This window comes from Pelodiscus sinensis, chromosome 11, assembly GCF_052426305.1.
Source record: "Pelodiscus sinensis isolate ZL-2025 chromosome 11, ASM5242630v1, whole genome shotgun sequence".
Taxonomy (NCBI): Eukaryota; Metazoa; Chordata; order Testudines; family Trionychidae; genus Pelodiscus; species Pelodiscus sinensis.
Genome location: NC_143062.1, coordinates 13,162,900 through 13,177,203, shown reverse-complemented (window position 1 = coordinate 13,177,203; position 14,304 = coordinate 13,162,900). Strand labels below are relative to the sequence as shown.

Sequence of the window (14,304 nt, the reverse complement as noted above, 5' to 3'; positions counted from 1 at the left end):
AATGAAACAATTTGGTGCTTTTGGGGGGGGGAGTAAAGCAAATCTCATTTTATAAGCCTTTGTACATGATGCCACAGACTTGAAATATGTTCAAGTCACAGGATTTTGGCTGGAGTTGTATCTTTTTGAGATAGGGTTGCAGCTTCTTGGAACCAATCAAAGTTCAACCCATTCTCCCACTTTCCTGTCTCCTGGGGAAGAGTAACTTGCTACTCACATCAGAGCATGAACTGGAACAAGGTGGTTCTTCTGGACTATCCCTTATGCACTTTGTTGGGAGCACAAGGAGATAAAGGGAGAGAGCATGGACCAACAGACAGTGCTACTGCTACACTCACACTGAATTCCCACAGGGACCAGCACTGTGAAGGGAGAGAAAAGGATCTCATGCAGCTCCCCACGCCTGGCAGAATTGATATGAGTGCTGGGGGAGCGGATGACAAAAGTTAGTTCATTAAAATGGAGAATAAGCCAGTCGGAGCACCTGCAGTAGGAGCCAAAAATCACCACACTCAGTGTTGTCAGATTTATTAATCGTCACACATACACTGAAGGTAAGGAGGGAAATACAAAGCTCTTCAAACAGACCAAAAACACTATGTAATATTTTAAATCTCATGATTTGAGAGTCAGTCTCATAATTCATAGGGGTCTGACTGGTGATTTTTGAGCTTTCAGGGTTTGCAATAATGGATAACAGATTCTACAAACCAATAATACTGCCATCTCTATTTTAAAAATGTATTTTATATAAATGTAACTTTAATCTTTACCTGCTGCATTCCAAGGTTACCACAACAGCAAATGGTCTGTAAGTAACATAGAAAAGTAACAAATACTACAGCAGGCTTCAGAAACATGCACTTCTCTTGGTTTTATCTGGTGTCCTTGTGTGCCAGCAACTGTGTAATTACAACACATGAAGACACAACAAATACTTTATTTTTAGTACCAGCAGCACAGACGGTTATGGACTAAATGTATCTTGAAAAGAAATGGTTTTAGTGCTAGTCATCATAAAATGCTTCTGCATGTAAAGCAAAGAAACAAGCACAAAACAAGTTTATTTTATTATCAGTCATTTTAATTATCAGTCATTTTAATAAAATTTGCTTATGGTCAAACACCTTTTTAAAGCAGCTGTTCAGCTTGCAATGATATCTTTATCTCAAAATCATAATGTGGCCTGTCTTTACTGAGGCAGAAAATTATTTGAATTGCTTCACGTGTATTTGGTAATTAATGCTGTGTACAGATGTTTTCACATCAATACTGTGTGCAAGGAAGGAGAAAAAGAGCTTTGCCTTAGGGTTAAAACAGAATGCGTGAAATGAACCAGTATATTTTAACTTTTACAACATTGACATTTTATTTATGGGCCATATTATAGCTATATAAAAATCCTATGTTTGGCTTTACCTGTTTTTTCAGGACTTAACATTTGTGATCTTTTTGCACCTGGATTGATCATATTAGTCTCAGCCTCTAACCCAAAACAATTTTCTCCAATTCCCCTAGAGAAAAAAAAACAAACTCAACCATAATACTTATCACCCTATGTCTTTGAAACCCTGATACTTCGGTGTGCTAGCAAGGAATCATAGTGGCCTGACTACTAATGTATAAGCCTGAGAAAGAAGGATGGTTTACAATAATTGGCATGCATGACAGTCTCAAAAAGTCTCAGAGAAGTAGTCATGTTAGTCTAACTTTAAAAACAAGCAGTCCTGTGGCACTTCAGACACTAACAAAAATATATAGGGTCATAAGCTTCCATGAGTAAAAAAACACTTAATCAGATGAATCTCAAAAGAGACAGTGCAATCAAAAGCTTCAGATATCTAGAGAAGAAAATACAAGTAATCTTGGAGATCCTTCCCATCGCGTGAGTGAGAGAAGACAAGACAGCAGATATTTGAGGTTAACCGGGGATGGATCACTGGATGATTACATGTTCTGTTCATTCATTCTGGGGCACCTGGCATTGGCCACAGCCAGGAGACAGGGTACTGGGCTATATGGACCCAGTATGGCCGTTTTTATAGGTTTTTGGTTTTGTTGTATACTGGACTATATAACAAAGGAGATAGTGATGTATGTCTTGTGCAACCTCTGAGTTACCACCACAACTATATTCTTTTGTGAACATGCCATTTATCCTTCTGGCACTTAGTACCATGAAAATTAGTTGACAAATACTAGTAGCACATTTTCATAAAAATGCATTGCTAGGATACTGGTCTGAACTGTGAGAGATAAGGCCTCAGTGAAGCAATCAAAAACTCAGCTATAGACACTGTTACCCTCTGATTTAAAAAAAAGAAGAAGAAGGAGAAGGAGAGACAGAATTGCAGACACTCATGGGGACTTAGGTCACTTCATTATATTAATAGTGAAACATTATTTTCAAGATAACGTGGGAAGAAATTGATTATTTTGGAATAAATCCAAAGAAAGGGACATGACCTGCATACATTTGTGAATCATTCAGTCTTATTAGATCAGCTGGACCAACAGCCACTGCAGTCCCCCAGGCAAGATGGGGGGCAACTCTGCAACTCCAGAAGAGGCAGGGTCAAGGGCAGCAAGCCCTGAGCGCTGAACGGAGTGCCCAGTGCAGCACTTGGGTGGTAATTTAAAGGGTACGGGGCTCTAGCCACTGCCACTGCAGCACCAGCAGCAGCCAGAGCCTGGAGCTTACTGCTTTTATGGCCATGTAGTGCTAGAACTCTAACATTCTTCTCAGACTCCACAGTCACTGTTCACATTCCCAGTTCACATTCACCATCCATCTAACTTCATCATGACATCTTAATATACCCTTCCCAGCACTAGATATCAAGACAAGGAAATCCATTTCCCAGCACAAATGTATTAATATAGCAAGACACGCTCATTTCTTCCAAAAAGGAGAAAAGAAAGCTCAGTCAATGTTGGGGAATTATTTTTACTGAAGCTGTAGTTTTTGACCTATACCAATAGAGCAGAAATATTAACTGTAGCACATGAAGAACTGATGTCATCCCAGGATAGGTTTTTAACATGTTGAACAAGAAAAAACTGCTGATTCCAATGCTTGTTTACATACAAAAATTGTATGCATTAACTATGCTGCTATATGTAAATCACTTGTGTGTCAGAGTCATAACCAGGTATATTGACTAAACTGGACACTCTCTGTGACAAAGGATAAATGGACACAAGTCAAACATCAGGAATGGTAACACACATAAACCTGCAAGGCGAGTGAACCTTTTTCGAGTTGGGAGAAGGGGGGGGGGGGGGACACTGACCCACAGAAAAATCAGTCAAGGGCTGCACACAAGTGAGAAACAAACCCCCAAAAAACTAGTTAGATACCTGCAAATCACCAGGGCCTGATGAAATGCATCCTAGAATACTCAAGGAACTGATAGAGGGGGTATCTGAGCCTCTAGCTATCATCTTTGGAAAATCATGGGACACAGGAGAGATTCCAGAAGACTGGAAAAGGGCAAACATAGTGCCCATTTATAAAAAGGGAAATAAGAACAACCCAGGAAGCTACAGGACCAGTTAGTTTAACTTCTGTGCCAGGGAAGATAATGGAGCAAGTAATTAAGAAAATCATCTGTAAACACTTGGAAGGTGGCAAGGTGATAGGGAACAGCCATCATGGATATATAAAGAATAAATCATGTCAAACCAATCTGATAGCTTTCTTTGATAGGATAACGAGTCTTGTGTATAAGGGAGAAGTGGTGGATGTGGTATACCTAGATTTTAGTACGACGTTTGATACAGTCTCACATGATATTCTTATCAGTAAAATAGGTAAATACAACTGAGATGGGGCTACTATAAGGTGGGTGCATAACTGGCTGGATAACTGTACTCAGAGAGTAGGGTAATTGTTCACAATCCCACTGGAAAGGTATAACAAGTGGGGTTCCGCAGGGGTCTGTTTTGGGACCGGCTCTGTTCAATAACTTCATCAATTTAGATACTGGCATAGAAAGTACGCTTATTAAGTTTGCAGATACCAAGCTGGGAGGTGTTGCGACTGCTCTGGAGGATAGGGTCATAATTCAAAATGATCTGGACAAATTGGAGAAATGGTCTGAGATAAACAGGATGAAGTTTTAAAAAGACAAATGCAAAGTGCTCCACTTAGGAAGGAACAATCAGTTTCACACATACAGAATGGGAAGCAACTGTCTAGGAAGGACTATGACAAAGGGATCTAGGGATTATAGGGGACCATAAGCTGAATATGAATCAACAGTGTGATGCTGTTGCAAAAAAAAAAAAAAAAAAAACCACATGATTCTGGGATGCATTAACAGGTGTGTTGTGAGCAAGACACGAGAAGTCATTCTTCTGCTCTACTCTGCGCTGATTAGGCCTCATTTGGAGTATTGTGTCCTGTTCTGGGCACCGCATTTCAAGAAAGATGTGGAGAAATTGGAGAGGATCCAGAGAAGAGCAACAAGAATGATGAAAGGTCTAGAGAACATGACCTATGAGGGAAGGCTGAAAGAATAGGGTTTGTTTAGTTTAGAAAAGAAAAGACTAAGGGGGGGACATGATAGCCGTTTTCAGGTATCTAAAAGGGTGTCATGAAGAAGAGGGAGAAAACTTGTTAATCTTGGCCTCTATGGATAGAACAAGAAGCAATGGGCTTAAACTGCAGCAAGGGAGGTTTAGGTTGGAAATTAGGAAAAAGTTCCTAACTGTCAGGGTGGTCAAACACTAGAATAAATTGCCTAGGGAGGTTATGGAATCCCCATCTCTGGAGATATTTATGAGTAGGTTAGATAAATGTCTATCAGGGATGGTCTAGACAGTATTTGGTCCTGCCATGAGGGCAGGGGACTGGACTCGATGACCTCTCGAGGTCCCTTCCAGTCCTAGTATTCTATGATATCTCGTATATTTTTGTTAGTCTCTAAGGTGCTAAAGGACTACTCAGTTACATACTAACTTCACTATCACAGAATCACAGAAGATTAGGTTTGTAAGAGACCTCAGGAGTTTATCTAGTTCAACCCCCGACTCAAAGCAGTACCAAGCCCAACTAAATCATCCCACCCAGAGCTTTGTCAAGCCTGACCTTAAAAACCTCAAGGAGGGAGATAACACCACCTCCCTAGGCAATTAATTCTAGTGCTTCATCATTCTCCTAGTGAAATAGTTTTCCTAATATTCAATCGAGATCTCCCTCAATGCAACTTGAGACCATTGCTTCTTGTTCTGTCATCTGTCACCACTGAGAATAGCCTGGCTCCATCCTCTTTAGAACCCCTCTTCAGGTAGATGAGACTGCTATCAACTCCCCCTTCATTCTTCTCTTCTGAAGATTAAATAAGACCAGTCCCCTCGGCCTCTGCTCATAAGTCATGTGACCCCAGCTCTCTAATAATTTTTGTTGACTCCCTCCAACTTGTCCACATCCTTTCTGTGGTGAAGGGCCCAAAACTGGACTCAGTACTCCTGATGTGGCCTCCCCAGTGCCAAATATAGGGAAATAATCACTTCCCTCAGTCTCCTGGAAATGGTCCTACTGATGCAGCCCAATGTGACATCCAGAGAAATAAGTATTTCCCTCTTCTCTCCCCCACTCCCTCACCCTATCCACTGGTTACAGAAATACAAAACAGGCAGATTGGAGAATATAGTAAAAATACCTTCTGTTTAATGTGAGGACCTTCTCTATAACTCATAGAAGAGAAAGGAAATTAAATGGAGAAGTGGAGTAAACACCACATTTATTTCCACACAACACTACTTCACTTTGGACTTATAGCCCATCTCAGTAAAGGTTGTCAAGCCTGCTCAAGTATGATGGCAGCTTTAACATTTAGGGCTTGTCTACGCAGTGCAACCAATGCACATCAGAAGGGTGTAACATTGTAAAAGTCTTTGACGTGTTGAACTCTAACAGCCCTGTATTGACCTTACAGATGTGTTCTAAAAGGTTCCTACTGTGCATTAACGTAGTCCTGTTTGGACACAATACAACATTAACACAATACATTTAAGAGTGCATCAACTGGGTTAACACAAGGCAGTTAGAGATCAACACCTTAATCCCTCCAGTTGTACACCCATCTCATGTGCACAGACGCACAACGTAGACAAGCTCTTTGACATTAAATGATTTCATAGATGGTTTAAAGAATCCTAGAACTAAAGACTCTGAAAGTCAGACCAGTGTACTAACTCTCTGTGCTACCTACCTTATACCTTCCATCTGGAGTTCTCATCCTATTATACATTTAAGCAGCTTATGTGTGTAACAGCTAGAGATGCTGTATTTACTAACAGGCTGCGATACTAAGACTAATTTGAAGCTACCGACTATAGATTCTACTGAGGGGGAGGGGGAACTTCCTCCAGACTAGTTAAAATAACTTAGAAGCAATGCCAAAACAACAACTAAATCTGAAGTAGCTTATTCTATAAACAGAATATGTGAAGTGCTTCAGTGGATAAGCACAAATTCAATAACAGAGGTCTTTCCAAGGTCTTTCCCTAAATGAACCTAGCCTGGTGTGGGTGTAGGTGTGAGAGAGAGAAACGAATTATCCTTTTATTGAACAAAAATAGAGGAACAGAATTGTATGTTTTAACATTTTGGTTGGGGAGGAGATGAAAGGCAGGAAAAAAAGCGATGAGATTCAAAAGCCTTTTTAAGAACTTGGAATCTCTGCAGTCACACTACTTCATCTATCAGTTCTCTTCATATTCTGGTGACCATGGTTAGACTATTATGAAAAGGTTCAATCTTGTTTATCAACTTAAGAATTCTATTCAAGCCTTCACAGTAAATCTAATTTTTAATGGCAATTTCATTCTGAACTGACAACATACAAAGCATTTACCAAAAGGGGACATCAATGTTTCTGAAATGTGAAAAAGGCAGTTCACATTTTAAAGCTGCCTCGGAGCAGAGAACTCTGTTCCATTTTACAAAGTTTTCAACCACTTCTTAAAATAAATGTTAAATTTTAAAGTAAGTTTCAGTTATGGCAAATGAAAAGGTTTCAACAGACACTCATACTGATTATTTGTTCTCCCATAATCTCAGCATGTAATCAAAATACGCTCTCGTATATTATAAAAACCCGAATAAAGCAAAATGTAAATGGCTCTTTGATTATCTCGATTAATATCTTATTTATATTCGCAATGTCCATATTTTGTCTCTAGATTGTCAAGAAATTTTACTGTACCCGGCCAAATTAACTGTCTTTTATACTTGAGCATTTAGATTATTTTAGTGAAACTACTATCCAAAGACCTAGGGAGTCCGATCAGTAAGGTGCTTTTTGAGCATGAGTTTATTCAGATCTGGCCTTTCACTTTTGCCTCCAATTTCAACTGGACATAGTGCTTATGAAAATGCTATATTAAACAGCAATGTTCTCTAAATCTTTTCTCCATAGACAGTAAACAGCTTAGTAAACTGACCAAGTTTCCCCACACCATGCAGCGTATGTGGAGATACCCCAACTCTGAGGAGGAGTTAATCATTGCTTTCATGACCAGTATTTGAATAAATACTTGGCCCTTCTGCTCATAATATCAGCAATTCTGCTCATAAAACCAGCAATTATATCAATTACTGCCATCTTAAGTGAACACATTACATTTTGTAGGAACTGGACACAACTCATTTCCTAATCAAAAAACCATCAGACAGCAATTACCTTCAGTAACTATCAGCCTTGTTAGGGTCAGAATAACAATTTAGAAGTTCAAGGCTCCATAACTTTATTACTTACACTGGATCATCCTTTCCCCACTACTATTTCCTTGCCAAAGATTTCTGAAATGCCCTCAACTGAAGTTTTTTCCTATTACTATTTATCGAAATCCATTACATCCCTGGTACATATCTCTGATATAAACATTCATAGGAATTTGAAGCATTAAGTATCTATTTTATGGAGGGGAGGAGGGGAAAATAGACAGACAGAATTGCCAGTTCCTACCTTAGTGCATCAGCTCCATAACCATTTACAATGTTCACTGGATCAGGATAGTTCTTTTTACGTTTGCTCATTTTTTGGCCATCACTTTAAAAAAAAAAAAAAAAACATAAAAACCAAGTGTAGGGAATAAGTTCCTAGCACTCTGACAACATGGGAATTGCTAATGAAGTTATCCTTCTTTCCCAGTATTTGCTGACAGGAGATCTATCTGGTGGGTAGTTACATTTATCATCTTTAACGTTGCTACTTTGCGACAAGTTTCTCTTTCCGTGGCAGCTAAAACTGACCCAACTATAAGAACTATGTACTCTTAGGCTACCAAAATGTCGTGCTTGTAATACTGTGTAATGTAGCAACTGAACCTATTCCAACTAGGTGACAATAAAAAGCTGCTCAGGAAATAAAACCAGCATACTTACCTAGCAAGAACCAGTCCATTTACAATTACATTCTTGAAAGGAGGTTTCCCAAAAAGAGCTGTAGACAGCACCAGCAGAGTGTAAAACCTGAAATAAAAATTATAAATTTGTTAATAGCTAATTCAAACCATATTCTATACATGTTATGTTAAAAGCAGCATGCTCTCAATGACAAGTCATTTTTCAATTATGCTAGATTTATTCGCTCTAGAACATTAGAATTAAAAAAAAGTCTGAATAGACATCTCACCGGAAAAGATCCATTAAAATAATCTTTTAGTACAACTGTATTTTGTTGCTATATATACACACCACTATTATTTCTTCAAATATTAAAACACAAGTATTAGAATCCTAATAAATGATCGCGAAACATTTTTTGAACAATTAGCAAGGCTGGAGACAGGAAGATGGAGTCTTTCCCCCTTTTTTAAAAAACAAATTTTAAAATCCATGGAACAAAAAAACCAAGAAGCCCAATGGCACTTCAAAGGCTAACACATTTATTAGGGCATAAGCTTTCAAGAGACACAACTCACTCTCTCAGGGTATGTCTACACTACCCCGCTAGTTCGAACTAGCTGGGTAATGTAGGCATACCACAATTGCAAGTGAAGCCCGGGATTTGAATTTTCCAGGCTTCAGTTGCATAAGCGGGGCGCCGCCATTTTTAAATCCCCGCTGGTTCGAACCCCGTGCCCCGCAGCTACACGCGGCACGAACTAGGTAGTTCGAACTAGGCTTCCTAGTTCGAACTACCTAGTTCGTGCCGCGTGTAGCCGCGGGGCACGGGGTTCGAACCAGCGGGGATTTAAAAATGGCGGCGCCCCGCTTATGCAAATGAAGCCCGGGAAATTCAAATCCCGGGTTTCATTTGCAATTGCGGTATGCCTACATTACCTTCCTATTTCGAAATAGGAGGGTAGTGTAGACATACCCTCAGATGCTTGAAAGGGGGGAAAAAGGAAAGAAAAAAGGAAACAATACAAAGATAGGAGCATGACATCAGTGTTAAGTAAAAGATGTCACACTCCCATCTCTGCATCCCTTCCTTTTTTCTTTTCTCTTCAAGATTCTAAGGAAGTGAGGTGTATTCACAAAAGCTTATGCCCTAATAAATTTGTTAGTCTTTAAAATGCAACCACATTCCTTGTTGTTTTTGCTAAAACAGACTTAACACAGCTACCCTTCTGAAACCTATAAATAAAAATGTACATTAAAAGGGTCTTGCGTATACCATGAATAAATTAATGATGATACTCCATCCTTATATTAGCTGCCATAGTGCCATACTGCATATCCCAAAACAGAGTATGAGGTCAGGTCTACACTATGCGAGAAGTCCACCTAAGATACTCCATTCCACCTACATGAATAGTGTAGCTGGGGTTGATGTACCTTAAGTTGAATTTCTGTAGCGTCCCCACTGTGGGAGGTTGACAGAAGAACCTCTTCCACTGATGCCCCTGACTTCTTGCAATCCCATGTAGTACTGAGGTTGATGGGGGTGCCATAAGTGGTCAATTTAGCGAGTCCTTGCTAGACCCACTAAATCGCACCCTGGAAGATTGATCTCTGGAGAGTCAATCTCTGGATAAGTGCAGGCCTGGCCTCAGTTTAAATACCAATTCATTACAATGCCTATTAATGAGTTATGTCCATGAATTAACGGTGGACATTTCTTTTATTGAACACATTTAATTTCTAGCTATGGTTGCATTATCCAAACCAGAAGGTGAAGGGGCCAAGAGCCTGCTGCAGACTAAATGTAAATAAGCATTAAAGGGAAACAGCTTCACACAGAAAAGGTTAGCTAGCTCTGAAAAGAATCCCATCCAGTCCTCCTCTGTGGCAGCAGTAGTGTAAAAACTCACAGTTGGTGGCAAAACAAAAGATCAATCAGGGCTTTCAAATACTATATGATTCACAATGCAATCTCTCTCTTGCTATATTCTCTGTAATGTGTCTGTCCTTCTGGACTGCATGAGAAACAAGGATTTGCTTCTATACAAGTGCCTACATCATAACATAAGCCTACATGTATCACCAGTTCGGAGATGCTAAAAAGTGGAAATGTGAAGAAACTGAATAATTTCACATTCACAAAGAAGATTTTTGTCAGAGGCCTGGGCTTGTCCAAATCTATTTTTAAATAACTTGAGGGTGGGGCACAGCCTTTTCAGCTAAGGGAGAATTGTAAATTTGTCAGCAATCTATATAGCTACAACTATAGCTATAGCAACCAAGCCACAAAAAGTTATGCTTCAAAATTGTTTATTACAATAAGATTTAGAGAACAAATTCTCTGTTGAAAGAAGGTCTCATTTGTATCCTCTGAAGTGGTTTGATCTCAAAAAGCTGCTTACAATTGAAAACACATCTGTGGCACTTGAGTATCCCAAACCTTATAAAAGGTTGCTTGTCTGCATTATTGCATTTATACAAGGGCTGAGATGAAAGCTGTGATTCTTATTTCCTAGAGAGGCTTTCAACTCACATCATCTCAGAGTGCACACTCCCCTGGGCTATAAAACCTCTTAACCAACAGCACTACAATGCAACTTACAAACCTTTACCAAACATTCACACAAATACAGAAGTACAGGTTGAACTTCTCTAGTCCGACAACATCCATGGTCCGGCATAATTTTAGTTAGCCTGTTGTCCACTTACCAAGGGCATGGCCAAGTTTCCTGTAGTCCCATAAAGTTTGTTTACAGCCACCAGTCCTGGCTCTCAGTGTTCTGCGCTGTTTATTTAGCTCCAATATACCCCTAAATGTCTTCTAAGAACCTAGTAAGCAGTGGAATGTTGGTAATGCTGCTAGACAATATGGACTTTCCATGGTTCGGCAAATTCCCTGGTTCAACACTGGTCAAGTACCAAGCGTGCTGCACTAGATAGGTTCAACCTGTAGAATATAAATCTTTTCCATTTCTAAAGCTACTTTCACATTCTTTACTTCTTATCCAATTCTCCACTCCCCTCCTTGCAGTCCACCTCCGTCCTTTTTTCCTTCCTCATCTTTAGTCTTTAAAAGAAAAAAACTTCACTCCCATAAATTGAGTTTTGCCCAAATGACTAAGGCAAGTCAAAGCTAAAGATGCTGCATACTAGTTGATTCTTCTCAGTTAATATGAACTACCAACTGACAAACTGCCATGGGTTACTGCATGAATATACAACACACATGCAAAACGATCAACAAACTGATCCCAACAACAGCACCTGTCATGTAATGACAACAACATTGTAGGCCTTTCTATTTTAAAAGCAAAAACTGACTTTGACCACAAGCGGTTCAAGGGTTGTTGAGGGGGTATTTTTTTTAAATAGGAGACTGGTACATAAGGTGGTACATGCAGAAATTTTTTCAGTTACTGAAGACATTTCTCCAGGGACATTCAGTTAGGGTTCAGTTTCTTTAAAAGATTAACAGAATCCCACTGTAGCCACAACCATATTGGATAATATATTTGGAATTAATTGAAAAATGCCTGGTGTATAGTGTTGGTACTACTTACTTGCAGTAATGATAATAATAATAAATGTAATGATTTTAACAACCACCACCACTGTAGTCATTAATGATCATTCAGTTGTTTGCTTTATAGGCTGCACTTGGTGGTTTTAAGTCTTACATTTGTAGGATACTTTTGATACGCACATCTATAAAGCAACTAAAAACATGCCTTCCATAATAGCCAATAGACAGTCAATGCTGATAAAATATTTGGTATAAACCAGTGCAAGCTGGATAGGGTTTGAATAAGGTCCTATATTATCCCAACCCAACAATGATCAAACTCCACCAAAATTTAAAGGCCTGCTTAAGAATTAATTCTGGTATGACAACCTACAGGTAGAGCAAAGTCTGGCTGATAAGATGATTTAAAATTAGCAAAACTAGAAAAGACACTTCCACGTCTATTAGAAAAAAAAATAGTTCACGAACAGGGCTCGCCAAGCGGCAGCGAGCCCTGCTCGCCAGCCGCGCAGTTCTGCACTCTGCGCATGTGCAGATTGTTCTGCACATGTGCAGATCGCTCTGCACTGGCTCTTCCAGGTTGTAATCTACTCGCCACAGACGAGCCCTGAAATAATTGCTTGCTTGTCACTGAGAAATCTAACTCCTGTACAAGATTTTGCAAATACTGCCTACTTAAAGCATCAACATTTCAGAGCTGACTAGTTCATTGGTCATTTAGCAGTATTGCCATTTAGCAAGTCTTAACTAGAGAAAGATCTATTCACTGGCATTTCCCAGAACCTCAATATTTTACAAGTAAAACGAAGATATTGGGGGAAAGTTAACCAAGGGCTAGTCTAGTCTGGTAAACTGATTTAAGTTACACTCGTTCAGTTATGTAACTGAAGGTAAGGTAACTTAGGCTGATTTAGAGAGATGTATACACTATGCTCATTGCACAATGGGCGACATTCCCATTGATATAATTTCCATTTCTTGTGAAGGTAGATTACGGAAGTCAAAAAAAAAAAGAGCACTCTCTCACCAACTTATCATGTATTAGTCAGACCCACTAAATCAACACTGCTGCATCAATCTCAGTGGTGCCAATTTAGCCCATAGCATAGACTTCATATGTCTTCAGTGTAATCCAGCTTTACAATAACGTTGAGACCTAGCAACCTTCTGCTTCAACCTGATGGCACTATCATTTGAGAGAAACAACCCTCAACCCTTAACTCATTTTTCTGTATGAAAATTAATAGCTTTATAGTGATGAAAAGCTTCATGGGATAGCCAAGTTAGTCTGTACAGAAAAAAACAACAAATGGTCTGGTAGTACTTTATAGACGAAAGCTCACGAAAGCTCATGATACCATCTACACGTTTTGTTAGTCTATAAAGTGCTACCAGACCATTTGTTGTTTTTATAGTGATGGTAAGAGATTAGTAGTGTCTATTTGAAAAACACCACCTTGTCAGCAGATGATCATCCTCAGAACTTTTTAAGTGAATTTTTATGGTTTTCTGAAGCAACTGGCTTAACAGTCTACATAAATGTAAGGAAGGTGACAGCAGCGCCCTCAAAGGATAGGCTCAGGTACAGGCTCAGTGGTTCTGAAGGAAGAACCTTAAGAGCAATCAAGCCTGGAGAGAAGGCTTGAGGTGAACCGTATGCTGTTAATAAAAACATGAAGCAATCTACCCCAAAAATCAAATCAGAGTTGGCATTACAGGTGTCTTTTCTTTTGAAACTGACAAATACAGACTCAGTCTGGAGACAGACCATTGCATAAACTCCCCTTCCAAAATATGCTCTCTCCAGTGGAGGCTCGATACTTTTAAAATGAAAAAGCTTATAAAGGTGCTGCTCAGCTTATCTCTGTTTTACAGATGGTTAGTGTTTATTGTTTTGGGAAAACTAATCATTTTGTTCTAGTGTTTTTAAAAAAATAGAAAGGAACTAGGAAGTGTGCTAATGTAAACCTGGTTTGTAAGTTATAGCGGTCTCACATTTAGACTAAAACACCACATCAACAATATGCAAGTGTTCCTTGCTTAAAAATGTGCCACAGTTCTTCAGTGATAGTTGTAGATCTTACTTTAGAAACTGACCCACTGGACAGATTATTGGTCAACCTAATATCTCCAATGATGGCAAAAGCCACATATTTCAGAGTATGGCCCAACAACCCTGCAGCAAGCATATGTGGAGCTGCTCCCCACATTTGTTTCATTCTGTTCTCAAATAGACAAACTGGCCTAAGACCTGAAGAACAAGACTTAGCACCTTTTCCAGATATTTTATTATGATGACATTTTTGAAATTCATATTGATACTATATCCCTTTTTAAAAATTTGTAAAATTCTTCACCTTGACCGCTTTAGTGTCAATGAACTCTACAGCTAAGTTGCAAACTGTGTAAATAAGTATTTATT

The 14,304-nt window shown here is 39.2% G+C and overlaps 1 protein-coding gene across 1 annotated transcript in view; it reads right to left on the bottom strand.

Moving 5' to 3' along the window:
• Nucleotides 1–14,304, bottom strand: part of IARS1 (isoleucyl-tRNA synthetase 1) — a 211,581-nt gene that overhangs the window by 74,075 nt on the left and 123,202 nt on the right. The window contains exons 18-19 of the mRNA XM_075939706.2: nucleotides 8,396–8,482; nucleotides 7,977–8,060 (exon numbers count right to left, since the gene is read on the bottom strand). Of these exons, the coding sequence (XP_075795821.2) occupies nucleotides 7,977–8,060; nucleotides 8,396–8,482 (171 nt within the window). The remainder of the gene's footprint in view (nucleotides 1–7,976; nucleotides 8,061–8,395; nucleotides 8,483–14,304) is intronic.